The sequence below is a fragment of the Ambystoma mexicanum genome, chromosome 5p (genome assembly GCF_040938575.1).
Source record: "Ambystoma mexicanum isolate Mex_15411 chromosome 5p, UKY_AmexF1_1, whole genome shotgun sequence".
NCBI lineage: Eukaryota > Metazoa > Chordata > Amphibia > Caudata > Ambystomatidae > Ambystoma > Ambystoma mexicanum.
In genome coordinates, this window is record NC_090930.1 from 718,775,508 (window position 1) to 718,790,004 (window position 14,497).

General features: G+C 43.0%; 1 protein-coding gene across 1 annotated transcript; it reads right to left on the reverse strand.

Moving 5' to 3' along the window:
- Positions 1 to 8,571: 8,571 nt before the first annotated feature.
- Positions 8,572 to 9,498, reverse strand: LOC138480570 (olfactory receptor 2D3-like). Its single transcript, XM_069612295.1, has one exon. The coding sequence runs from the start codon at positions 9,496 to 9,498 to the stop codon at positions 8,572 to 8,574; it is 927 nt and encodes a 308-aa protein (XP_069468396.1).
- Positions 9,499 to 14,497: the final 4,999 nt, after the last annotated feature.

The window sequence follows — 14,497 nt, forward strand, 5'->3', positions numbered from 1 at the left end:
GGGATGCAAATTACCATAATACATGTAGGGGGGCTGATCGGGTCTCTCCCAGCATATATATGAGGTGAAAATGGGGTTGAAATAAAAAAGTCAACATTTTGGGGGTCATAGTAATTGGGGCACAGTAATCAGATAGATCCGTCTTGGAAGCAGACACAGAATTGATAGTTGTAGCTGTAAGGGGAAGGGGATCTTTCGGTTGGAAATGCCCCATTGTAGTGTGTGATGGCTGAATGCACGCCGAAGAACAGCGCTGCTGAGGACAAAAGGAAAGGAATTACACAGACTCTCACCAGTCTGCATTTCATCCCCATACAAACAGCCCAAACTTTAGGTAGGGGGCTTGAGCCTCATTAACCCAGTGGTGTTGTAGCCATGACATAGCGCAGCCCATACCAGTCACTTGCAGCAATGTGTGATAATGTGCACAGTTTACCAAGCCGCGGGTGAACAGGGAGCTTAACACCAATTACGTAAAATACTGTTGACTTCCCTTCCCAATAACACATGCTGAAGGGAGACCCTACCATGCACCCCCCTGCATTATGACAGAGTTGTGTGACTGAGCCCAACCTCCCCCTTTATCCTTAAGAGAGACTCCTGCAGTGATTCCTCGTGCTTTGATGTTGGATTCAAATATAGAAAGGTTAATTATGCCATAAAAAATGTTTAAGCGCCCCATCTACTGTAACAGTACAAACTTTCTTATTATTATACCATTTAAAATAATAACATGTGCGCCCTATCTGCTGTCACAGTACAACCTTTCTTATTTTGGCTGTAGTGTGATGTTGGAATAAAATATAGAAAGGTTAATTATGCCATAAAACATGTTTAAGTGCCCCATCTACTGTAACAGTACAACCTTTCTTATTATTATACCATTTAAAATAATAACATGTGCGCAAATGTACAACTGAGCGAATGCTAGGCTCCCAGACTTTGCACAGTATTAAAAAAAAAAAACAACATGGGAAGCCGTATATTATACCATACTGTATGATATTCGGCTTCCCATGACAGAGTGAAGGCCCTGAAACAACGCCCACCTGGTAGCTCTGGCCAATCCCTGAACAGAGATGTTGGAGGGCGGGCTGTAGGCGGGCTATAACATTAGCTTTTCATTTCGGGCTGCATGTATGGCTGTAGCCATCAAGTGGGCGTGACTCCGAAGATTGCCGAACACTGCCTCCCACAATCTACCATGGGAGGCAGGATAGCATACAACACCGGCAACCTAACACCCACACGTCTCAGACATAACAATATGTTACGGCAGCAATCACCACTCTTGCAGCCATTCGTCCACAACTGTTAACACTCGTTTAGAGTTTAAATATGCACTTCTATTCTCTAATTACTGGGCTTTTTTTTTTTTTTTTTTTTTTTTTTGTTTTATTTGTGTATATTGAAGAGAATTTTACAAAAGAAGAGCTGTAGAAGTAAGTTTCGCGGTAACTAACCAGGGTGGGACCCTGTACTGGGCTTTTGTCCTAACCTAATACAATATAATATGTTATCACTTTACATGAACCATCGAGCATTATACTTTTAACACGTATGTGTGCCACTAAAACGCTTTAGGGATACGTATCTTCCCGCACAAGTGTATTTGTAGTAATGATACACTGCGATAAGATAGAGTGCCCACTTTACCAGCCTGTAATGATAGGTTGCCCTAACAGTGGCTGTTTGCTCTCTTTCGACTTTACCTATGGCCGACCGTTGAGATACCTCTATTTACCTTGCAGGACCCCACTAACAATCCTGATCTCCAGTACTCTACACCACATTTAAGCAAGATGGAGAAGACAAAGGGCCTCATCACGACCTTGGCGGTAACACCGGCGGTATTAGCGCGGGGGCTATTAGCGCGACCGCTATAGCCCCTGGTGCTAATAGCGCAGGATCACGAGTTGGGCGGACTTGGAAGTCCCCATTCCCCATTGAGCCCATTCGGGAATGCCCCATTCCCCGTTGGGTTCAATGGGGAAATTTCGCGCTCATACCGCCGGCGGATTTCCCGCCGGCGGTATGAGCGCGAATTCTGGGCGCATTTCACACCAGCTCAGAGCTGGGTTGAAATCCGCTGAGGCCCTGATTCGGCGGACCCTTAAATCCGGCGGTAATAGCGCTACTGCCGGATTTAAGGGTTACCGCCGAGGTCGTAATGAGGCCCAAAGTGTCTATTTGACTTCGAGTTACTTGTAAACTAAGTTCTAACTGTAACATGAAACTTTGTGATGTCATCTTTGATATCCTGGGTGTTAGTCTTAGCAGTGCAAGATGGTGGCGCGAGTGATGGTTGCTTAGCTTACCCTAACTGGCGAATTTCTGAGGTTTTACAGTTTTACTTGTAACCATAACGTCCCTTCAACAAAAGTTTTTTCACTGGATATATATATATATATATATATATATATACACACACACACACACACACACACACACACATACACACAATATATTGTCTGAGAGTACAGTTGCTGCTCAGGGTTCCTGAACAGGGGCTGCATATATAACATTAATATCACTGCTTATGCGTATTACTTGCTTTTATAGCAAGTTTGAGGATGTGAGTCATTGAGGCTGGAAGCCAACAAAGTAAGCACCAGGGCACCCAAAGGTCTTCATTGAAAGGTCCTGGAGCCCCGTACAGATAGTTTTATAGTAAGGATTAGTGGGTGGCCCTGAAAACACTTGCATTTTAGGGTGGCCTTATTATGAACCTTCCCTGCTGAGTAAACAGCCTTGAGGCTACTGCTTGAAATGACATTTGGCCCTGCAAGAAACCCATTGGGATCCATGGGTGTTTTGTAGAGTCTCTCTAAGGCGTTTGCTGGGCTTTTCTGGGACAAATCTGCATTTGTATAGCTCCCATTCCTAAATACTTCCGGAGCTACAGTTGCATAGTTTGGTTAACAAGTGGCAGTAAGACGAACCCAGATAACCTTGAGAAATCAGCTGTTTGCTGGACTGGTCTATATCCCTTTGCTGACATGATTTTTTTTGCAGTCATTTTTACTGACAAAATTACTGCGAACAAACACATCAAAAAAGTTGACATATTGGGGGGGTCCCCTCAAGCCCTTCCTTTCCCTATGCTATTACCCCTAGCCAACCCCCTGCGCACCCCTTTTAACCCTTTACCCAACCCCTATATATTTCAATGTGTGTTTTCGCAGTAATTTTGTCTGTAAAAAGTACTGCGAAAAAAATCATGTCGGAAAACCAGTTTCCATGTCATAAAAAAAAATATTTTTGTTGGAAATCCTACCCCACCCCCATCCCCAACCCTTTTATCCCCTTTCCCATCCCCACATAGACCTTTTTTTTAAATGTCTGTATTTCTTAATTATTCTAAATTTGTTATATTTTAATTGGTTATTTTATATTCGGTATAATCGCTCTACATCGGAAAACCGACACGATACCTGCTGGACAACGTGCTCAAAAAGGAAGGGCTGTCAGACCTACTTGGCTACTGTTGGAAAATAGGCTGATCCCGGATATTGGATTGGGTTTAATCCATTCATTCACTCGGAAGTGAATGCCCTGTGTGTGGCTGCATTTTGAGGTGGGCTGTGAATAGGTGAGGAGATATAAAGTCTTCAGGCACAACGTGGAGAAAATGGAATTGAAACACAAATCATTGTGCTCCAAAATAGATTCACAGGTAAGAGAAATGGCGACCATGGCAGCTGTTAAGCTTGCAAAACCTCCAGAAATACAGACAGGATAGCAAATAAAACATATCAAAACACAAAACGTTTAATATAACATTACAACCTGTGGAAACACAACAAAAACAGTTTTCAAATAAATATTCTATATGTCACACCCTCAGCACAGTGTGTATAACAAGTTTGGACCTTTGTTTTACTCTGGACAGAATTTGATTGAGTCTGGTGTTCTGTCCTTGGTTCTTTTTCTTGTCATTACTTCTTTTCCGTTTCAGGGTAGCAGCAGAATCAAAGACTTCCAAAACTCTTGTACAATTTCATCTGCACCTGGCTAATTCCCTCCCCATCCAAAAAATTCTATAACACCGTTGTTACTTTTATATATGCAGTGAAACATCCATATACAATCTTCCTTATAAGCTCATCAGATAAAAGGTACCTTTTTGGTTTTTCATATGTATAGTTCTGTTTTTTCTCGAAAGCATCACCAGCAAGTAAGATTATAATACACACATATTGGATAGCATCTCCCAGTTGGACAATACATACACACACACCCACACACACACACATAATTAGCAGAATTCTTACCTCAGACTACAAATTTACTAAATCACTTTGTAGTTCACAATCTGGGGCTATTTGTTAGGGGCGGCATTGTCTCAAACACTCTCTCACCCCGCACGGTTATCCCACCCGCAAAACAAATAATAGTGTCTAGCTTAGGAGGGCTTGACCTCTCGAACTCAGGCAGCATACTATTCTCAATGGTGCTTTCTTTAGACTTTGGCAGTCTGCCACTTGTACTTGGACACCATCATTTTCTGTTATTATCTGGTCTCCAACAGTGATTGGATAGGAGTGGAGTGGGAGTGGGGTTTGTAAAAAAGCTTTAACTACACACTCATATAACAACTGTGCAGACAAGGTTATACTGGAGTTCACACTCTGGAAATGACCTGGAGAAGATTCCTTTTTATAATGGAGTAAAGAATGTGGGTGTGGGCCAGGCATCTTGAAGATGTAAATTTGCCGGTCCGGAAACAATGGTGCCCGTAATCCTACTGGCACCTTTGGTTCCGGACTCGCAAACTACAAGTCTGCCTGCCGGAACCGCTGTGCCCGACAGGTCTGACCTCTAGGCTGCACCTTTGAAATAAATTGAACAATCTCTACGTTTTACACAGTTTGCATTGCCTTTGAGGAATGATCTAGCCCTCAGCCTTGTTTTCGGTAAGATAGTTCTCCGGTACTATTGAATGCACTTGCGCTCAATAATGACCAATGTCTGCTGCATGTTCAGTCTATATTTACTGAATATATAGATAGGGAGGAGAGTACTGTTAATTTATATTTATTCACCAAATAAATTCAGATTTAGAAGTGTAGTTTTTGGAAAGTTTCATTGAATAGCATCAACTTTATTGTAATCTCAAAAAGTGCTCTTCCTATGGGGATTCCAACTTAACCATAACTATGGAGTCGATATCTTGCGTGGCATCATGCCAAATGATATACTAATTGTATTATTTTTAAAAAAATAGTTTGCTGGTAGGTAGTTACAGAAACCATGTATGAGACACGTAAGCGCAAATGGATGCATAAAGTGGCGAAGTGAGGTGGGGGTGATGGCTGAAGCCCCTGTGGTGTGTGGACCCCATCACCTCATGTCCCGGTGGGAGCGGGGGGCACCCTGAGCACTCTTTCTAAAGTCAGCAGCTAGTGCCGAGCTGTGCAACAGTGGCAGGGATGAATCGAGATGGAAGCACTCTGGCTTCCCCATACATGTCAGGCACCAGGAAGCTCTTCATGCTTCCTGTCTGTGGGGAAAGGCCTTTTTGTATGTATGTATGTATGTGGGTGTGTGTGTGAGGGTGTCATATGTTTGTGTAGATGTGTGCATGCAAGAGTGTGTCTGTGTAAGTACGTGTATGGATGAGAAATTGCAGTTCAGTGTGACTGAGTGTATGCACAGGTACACGTGTGAATGCACGACAATGACGCGTGAAGGTAGTGTGTGCAGGTGTGGAGAATGTAATGGGAATTTTCTGGTTGTGCATGTTCAGTAGAGAATGCAGTGTGAATGTTCTGGGTGAGTGACTGTTGGGTGAATAGGTATGGATGTGCGCATGCGATGATGGAGCGCAGAGGGCATTGGAGCATGGCCATTTTCTTATAGTGATACGGCATGTTTTCTTGGCATTTTTTTGCAAAGCCATCTTGGTGAGTTATTAGATGAAGGAGGGGTTGGGGGAGTGGGCGCGTAATACAATGGGGCAGATAGCCTAGACAAGTTCTTACTATGGCATAACATTTATTACTGGCACGCATAGCAAAGCCAACATGTCTGTTCTTACATGATGTTAGAGGCATTTTTGCAGCCAGCAAGATAATCTTCCCTTATTGTGGAATTGCATTTTTTACTGTTTTAAGGGCAAAATCAATTTAATGAGTATTCTTATATGTATTTGTGCAGCCAGCAAGGAGAGGATTTATTATTACTAAGGTAAACCTTTTTTTGACTGGTGTTAAAAGGACAAAGTCAACACAATGGGCCTCATTACGACCCTGGCACTCCCGTAATGAAGGGTCCCGGTATGGGACCGACACCCTTCATTACAGGAGCGCCTATTATGAGGTTCCCTATGCGGGACCCAGAACAGACGTTCTGGTAAAACCAGGCATCCTTTCCGGGTCCCGCGAGGGGAAGAGGGAGCTAATAACGGGCCGTTAGTAACGTGCCCGTTATTACTTCCCTCCCCATTCCCATTGAGCCCTATGGGGGCTCAAATGGGAATGGGTAATGGTTTCTTCAAGGAGGAATTACCGGGTCCTCCAATGTTGGAATGACCTGGTAATTCCCCATTGAAGGAACCCGGTATTGGAGCCCGGTATGGAGGCAGCCATGGCGCTAATATCACCATGGCTACCTCCATACTCGTAATGAGGCCCAATGAGTGTTGTGTTCTTACATGGTGGGGGGTAGAGAGGGTTCTGCAGCCATCAAGGAGGCAATGTTTGCTGACTGAGACCGGGCTTTTTTCATTTTTCTCTTAACTGGCATTAAGGGCAAAGTGAAGGTGAGTGTTATTACATGGGGGAACAGGCATTTGTGTAGTGGCATTTGTGCAGCCAGCATGGAGATGGTGTTTCCTTACTATAGCATTGTATGTTTACTGCAGTTAAGGGCAAAGTTAACATTAAGAGTGTTCTCTGATAGTCGGGGAGACATTTGTGCAGTCACCAATAGCATCTTTTCCCTGTGGCATGAGAACTGTACTATCATTAAGGGCAAAGCCAACAGGATTATGTTCTTTCTTGGGGATACTGGCATATATTGGCAGAGCCAGCACAAACAGGTTTTCTTATCGTATTATTACTGCACATAATATTACTGGGCACACAAAGAGGTGGCTGGTACATTTAGGTGCCATTGGTCAGACACTGCCCTTGGATTCTACGCTAGTTGAAAGATTTAAGCTTCGATTAAAAAACATACATACATAAATCTTTCACTTAGTGCAATGCGTGGCGTGTCCCTGCAACAGCAAGATCATCCTAATGCACACTGGCCATGCAAGGTAGTCCAGGCCGTTCCAGAGTGCGGCACGGATTGCGCTTTGTTGAGGCACTTGGGGTTGGGAATTTCTCAGCATGGCTCGCAGACCCCCAATCTTTGTGTTTCACCATAGTGATTCTCCATAAAGAGTCTCCATTGAATAATGGCACAAACTATTTTTTGGGCATTATGATTTTGTTGATAAAAATGTAGACATATCAAAAACTAGTTCGTGCAATGCCGAATATTGGTGCCTCTACAGTATATTCACAATCTAACATTCATGCAATCTACGCCACTGGCAAGAAACAGGGGGAAAAGGCCAGCGCAGGTCAGGTTAAATGATGAGAAAGTAAGGCAGTCTTTTTGCAAGATCCTGCAGCGCAAAAAGATCCGCTAAAAGCAGGCATAAAAGTGTTGCTGCTGCTTTAACATCACGTTTTGCGCACTGTGGGAATCTTTTAGGTTTTGGCAGGGGGAGTCGGGAAAAAGGAGTGCGAATACTGCTACTGTTTCTACCCGCCATTCCCGCTCTGAGTATCAAAACCAAATGGTTTTCCACCAGCATATAATTTCCATGCTGGTGCAACGCTGCTGTATTGCTACTGAATCTACCTGTTTTTAGTACTGGCTAAAAGCAGGCAGATTCCATAGGAATCCATTGGATATGACTCCCACAGTTATAAATCCGGGGATGCTTTTAACTTCTGAAGTTCAAAGAAACATGTTAACCTATTCAACACACATGTTTTTCATTGTGTTGTACAAATGATATAAATTGTAGGGAAGGGACCCATATGCAGGGAAGTGGATGCGTCGGTGGTCCTCTCTCTGTAGTTAACACTTTCTGTTTTTGTTTCGTCTTTGAGTGTGGTGCAGAGCATAAGTGAAGGCTAGATGTTGATGGTAGGGAGCTTGTGAATTTGCGAGCTTTGCACTATTTTCAATAAGAGTTGGTGTTTGAAGTTATGCAATGGATTGTACTTGCCATCTAAAGAATTCCATGATAGTGGCAAGTGCCAATAAGGGGGCAGCCAATAATAGTAACATGAAAGTCAGAATAAGGTACGTTCACACCCTCACCATCTCAGATCCCCTGCAACCCTCAGGTCCCTGTAGGAGATGCCATTACTTATAGGAGTGATGTAAAGGGGGTCTGTTTTTCTCTGGCAGGGAATGCTCATGACATTGGGTACCTTCGGTCAATACAAAGGTAGGTTCATTTTCAGCCAAATAACTATTGCTAAAGGGTAATAATGATATTGAATTCTTCAATTCTCCAAAACCCATATCTACACTCAACTACAATCATGGAATTGTTATTCTTGCTTAAAATGTCTTTCCCAGTGTCTTTTTGATTGCCCGTTTCACGTCTTTGTTTCTAAGACTGTATATAAGTGGATTGATCATGGGAGTGATAATGGTGTAAAACACAGAGAATGCTTTGTCACTAGCTGAATTCTTGGACCTGGGCCTCATGTACATGTACATGGCCGTTCCATAGAAGATCGAGACCACGATCAAGTGGGAGCCACAGGTAGAGAATGCCCTGTGTCTACTTTCCACAGACTGCATCCTCAGGATGGTGGAGATTATGCGGAAATAGGAGATGAGAATAAGCGTAAGAGGAATCAGAAGTAAAAAGGAGCCGCCAGCGACCATCACCACTTCATTCAGTAGGATATCTGCACATGCCAACTTCAACAAGACTGGGATTTCACAGAAGAAGTGGTCTATCTGGTTGGGTCCACAGAAGGGCAGTTTAAGAGTGATAACAATGTCCGTAAGTGAAATGACCAAACCGCACATCCATGAGATGCCAGCCATTTTGAAGCAGGCCATCTTGCTCATGATAACGGCATAGCGTAGTGGATTGCATATAGCTACATAGCGGTCATATGCCATGACAACCAGCAGGAGACACTCTGTCTCTCCCAAAAACAGGTAGATGTAAACTTGTGTCATGCACCCTATATAGGAAATTGTCTTCCTGGTGGAGAGGAACAAGGCCAACATTTTGGGGACAATGATTGAGGTGTAAGTGATGTCAAGGAAGGACAGGTTGCTCAGGAAAAAGTACATTGGAGTATGAAGACAAGAATCCATCTGAGTGACTGTGATTATAAGAAGGTTCCCCATCAGTGAAGTCAAATAGATGAACAGAAACAGCACAAAGAGGATGACCTGAACCACGGGATCCTTGGATAGTCCTGTGAGAACAAACTCTGTCACGAAGGACTGGTTACCCATTTCCATTACATTCACAAATGTCTTTCTGTGGTTTCTGATGTTGCCTGTGGAAGAGAACGAAAGTTAACTAGTGCAATAAAGGTTATGTGTATGTGGCAGTAGTCACTGTTGACAAAATGCAACGAAAACCTGAAAATGTATCTTAAATCATGGATTCAATGAACTACAACCAGGGCTCAAGTCGAGGGTACATGCGACTCAGCCCCGCCCCTCGCCCCATTTACAGGCTCACCCCTCCAGCAAAAATGAGAAACATTGAGTGTCTTCTTTGAATGTGTGAATTAGCACCAACCTTAGGGCTCGAACCATTGTCTTCGGGTTCGCATGGCAGATACTTCACCAATACACTATATAACCTGGTGAAAAACAACAAACAACTAAAGGTGATTTGTCCCATTTCAGTACTGCCTGTTCCAGGGAAAACATTGGTATTGGTTCTTGGAGTTTAAAACATGCACACCTTTAAACGTTTTCAAAAATACTATTAGGAGAAAATATCCTCTCTTGGTTTTGTGTGTGTGTTGATTTTATGAAAGGCAAATGACATTCGTCCTGTACAATTTGGGAGGTTATGCAAAGTCAATTCAATGAATTGTGGATATGTCATCTTGATAATCTAATTTCTGGTGACGTTGCATCTGCGTTTGTTAATGAGTCCCCCTACTTCTTTTTTTTTAGGACTCGACCCCTGAGTACAACATCAGTGCTTGCTGTTCGTTTCCATCTAGAATAAAAGCTATTGGGACGTTACCAATTAGCTTCCTTTGCTCTCCTAGTGTTAGCTGAGATTCAACGATAAAGATGACCCTCGGGGTAATGGAGAAGAGGGATGGACATGAATACACAATATTCCTTGCATTAAAGGAATGTGCAGACAAAGCTTATCGAATACTACTTTAGAACTTGTTAAGAATGTTGCTGAAGTTTAAAGATACATAATTCTGGAAGTGATGGAAACATTATTAAGCCACTTTCCTGTTAGGTCTGTCAAACACAAGCTCCGAGTGAACAGAGAAACAAGAAAGTGATGTATGAAGAGCTTTGCATTAATCATACCCACTGGCATTGTTCTAGAGAGTTTCCATCTGATTGCTGTTTTATCACCTGCCTGTGCTGCTACAGGAGCAGACTAGATGTTGCTCTTGGGCCTGCAAACAGTTGGAGAAGGGCATTCCAAACGCCTAGGTAACATTTAACAGTTTTCCTGTGGGACTTAGGGTTCATCAGCGGCAAAATCTGGACTCATCAGGGAAAACCCTAGGTACACCAAGTAGGAAGATTCCGAAATCATCGGGGCCTTTTCCAAAGTGTCCGGTTGGTACTTTCAGTTTCACAGTGGGCCTTTTCCAGATTAGAGTGGTTTGGGCAAACATGCAATGTATTGGCTAATTGGCCAAAACGTAAAGAAATGTATCTGCATTCCCATGACTACTCCTGGGCTCCATGGTAAAGTCAAGCCCTTGTGGAATGATGGACCACTGGTTCAATGTAATATTCTTTCCTTACATAGCCGCAGACCACTGTAAATAGACATGCTCTCTCTAGGCCTTGTTATGCCTCCCACACACATTGGCCCAAGTATAATTCCTAAGCTATTTGCTAGAGGGCAGGCTCTCATGGGGGCCATACTTCCACAGTGAAGACAAAAATATCATTTATGCAGGTGAGACAATAGCCGTCTAGGCCAGTGAATGCATGATTCACCGGTATCTGCAATCTGGACGCTTTCTCCTTGCCATGAGGTGCTGGGGTAGGGTAGGTGAAAGCTATTTTCTAGTACTTGGAAGTCAAGTCAAAGGTTATCAGGCAAAGTGTCACTAGTAACTTGTTCATAATCTCATCAGCGCTCAGGATAGGGTATGCATTTGTCTTTGCAGCATTGTGTTCTCTGTAATGTTAGGAAAACCTCAAGTCAGTGTTCCTTGATTCTGTCCCCAGTACAACAGGGCTCCATCATGGAATCACGAGCATAATAACACCAAAGCCTAACATCTTGGCCATCAAGCCTGCATAGGTTTCTAGTTCTTCTCTCACATCCTACAAGGTTCACACTTCATATACAGGCTGTCTCAAGTATTCCAATCATTGTTGCACCATTGTGTAAACCTGGTGTTGGGGAGAGGAACAAAGAGAAGTGACTGAGCAAAAATCTCCAGTCCTCCTGTCACCTCGATATCGGTTGAGCATGGAGGTTCACCTCTTCCACAGAGCCATCTGCGGTTTTGCCTTGTAGTAGATTGAGAAAGCCTTGCTTTCGCCCTCTTCTTGGTCAGAGATTTTGAACACCATCAAATAAGGCCATCCCTCCCAGAACGGCATTGTTTCATCAGTAAAGCAAAAGAATTCTGCTTCAAGTCCGCATGGCTTGGATTTACTTTTTTTAATAAACCAACACACTCAAAGTACTTGAAAGAAAAGATGCTCTCTCTTGCCTAGTGTCAATTACCAAGAAACCATTTTCAAGCATATCTCTGTGTCCAGAAACTGACCAGAACTATAAAAAAGCCTTTCATAAAGTAAATGCAAAGGAAGCTGTGTGCAGGAAAAAAACGCATTTTGTGAAAGGAACATGAAAAAAAAAGAACATGGGTAAATCTGTTTTTGCAAAGCAGAAAATGACATTGGGAAAGCTAAATGTGAAATAATACTTTAGCCCGCACAGAAACACAATTGTACATGTGGGGAGAGGGGCTGCAAAGATATGTATTGTGCTCTGTTTTTCCCCACCAAAAGACAAATCATCCTGGCTGAGGCCCAGGAATTTCAGTCAAATCAGTTTGGCAGCAAGGCCAATGTCGCACCTCCCTGTGAACTGATACTGCAAGGGCACGGGCCCTATTCTTATGGACCTGACAAGTGTGATAATTACAGGTTCTCCCAGACTGCCAGGCAGAACTGCTCCCAAGGACAAAGGATGGGGGTGAAGCCCTGAGTTTTACCTCAGGGGTGATTTCCTCTACATTCAAACTGGAGGATTTCAAAGGGGAGTCATTGAAACACTTGTGCAAGCTGACCCAAGGAAGACCATTTGGATTGTGGGGGTGGCAGTGCCGCCCACATCTTTGGCAAATCCACCTCATTGACAATGCAGGACATTTATACTTTAAAACATTTTTCCCCGCAATATGAATAAGCAGTAATGTTATATTATGACAGTTTTAATGTGATTTTTGGACAAGCCCAATAAGACTAGGTGCATCTTTCTGGCATGTGGTAAACTGAAATGGCAGGAAAAATGTAATTCTGCAGGAAGCATAAATGGCACAGATATTAAACTTGAGGAAACTATGCAAAATACTATTATGCATATGTGTAGCCATTTGCTGAATTTTAGATAAAACATTGCTCCTAAAAACTGGCAAAATTGTGCACAAGGGCGAGGCAACATCGCACAGAATTTGCATTCAAATTGGCATATTCCAGGTAAAATATGGGATCTGCCTATCTGATTTTTATGATGGTGACTATTGTAAATATGGAGTTTTGTTTCATAACTCATTTTTGTGAAAGATAGGCTTGTGAGACAAAGGGAGTCATAAAATGCATACAAGTAAGGGGAGGTCACTTCCCTTGGACCAATCAGCCCGGAGTGAGGAGGCGACCCCAATAGCCTGGCCTATCCCATTCAGGGGTTAAGTCCAAGATACTTCCGCCGATATTGTAAAATTCTCTGATGTCATTCTGGCTATATAAGGGGTAGACAGTGAGGCACAGGGATATTCAACATTCAAAATTCACCCTTCAAGATTCCAAGACTCCAGATCCAGATAGAACCACCTATCCAGACCCAGGCATACCCAATAATCCAGGGAGAAAGGAGGAAAGGCCACTGATCCCCTTTAGGAGAATTCAGTGACCAGACCTTTTGCCCAGCTGACCCATCCAGCTGTCCACAGTGACCAGACTTTGCCCAGCTGTTCCCCACTAGGAGAGCCCAGTGGACCCAGTAACCAGATCTTTTGACCCCGCTGCCTGTGACCAGATTCTTGGCCCCACTGTCCAGAAACCCTGCTGGCTGTCCAAATTACAAAACCCAAGTTTGCCGTGTAAGCATCCCATCACCCAATACCCAAAAACTGCATATTCCCGCTATTTTCCTTGCTTCCTGTTCAAACCCTATTCAAATCCCATAACAAACCCGTCATTTCCCAAATTGCTAGTATCCTCTGTTCATCCTTGCCCTAGAAGAATCTGTGTAGTCCATATTTGTTAGCATATGTCTTTTCTATTTCCTTCAGTTATCTGTGTAAGTCCCTAGTATCATTTGGAATAAATCAATTAATTCCCCCATTGAAAATTCACGTTCATTGTTGTTGCACTTTGAAATTAACAATTTTGTCGAGTGTTTTTACTAATTATAGCCTTAAAATATAGTTTCAGTAGAACTAATCATTGTGCTAACAAAACCTATTTTACCTGTGTATTTTGCTTTCTTTAAAATCAGACTTGCTTTGCACCTTAAAAAAACCATATCACCATCCTATAAAGAGTCATCCCTTCCCCTTAGCATCCCATCTGTTCTGTCTTTGTTTCCCATCCCAAAAACCGATTTCCGATCTTGATTGATAAGCCCATTTTCTTAGCTGTTTGCCAGTTTAAAGCCAGTGTGAAATAAGAAATTGCAATTCTGCCGCATGTGATGTTTGTGTTACGTTTTTTCCTCCACAAAATCGATTTTCTCACCTGTGTTCACATTGCTTTAGGGTCCTGCTTAGTAGCCTGCAAACTTCCTTGTCTCTTTAGTGCAGCCACAGGAATTTCTGTCCTATCTATCCTACCGCAAGTGTAACTGATCCATAAGTGACCAGTGAAATCCAAGTATGACATTTCGCTCATTTTGTAGGTTTTCCTTTTTTCGTTTTGGCCTCCTATTCAGGGATGGTGGGTCGAATTTAAAACCGATTTTCCCTCTTGTTGCTGACTCCTTGCCACTGCTTTCCATCCACACAGAATTTAGTTAGCAGGTGTTTGGGGGGAGTGTTGGAGGGGGATTGCATAACATATG

Excerpts from the sequence above, each read along its gene's own strand:
- LOC138480570 (XM_069612295.1), bottom strand. The coding sequence starts at position 9,498 with ATGGAAATGGGTAACCAGTCCTTCGTGACAGAGTTTGTTCTCACAGGA.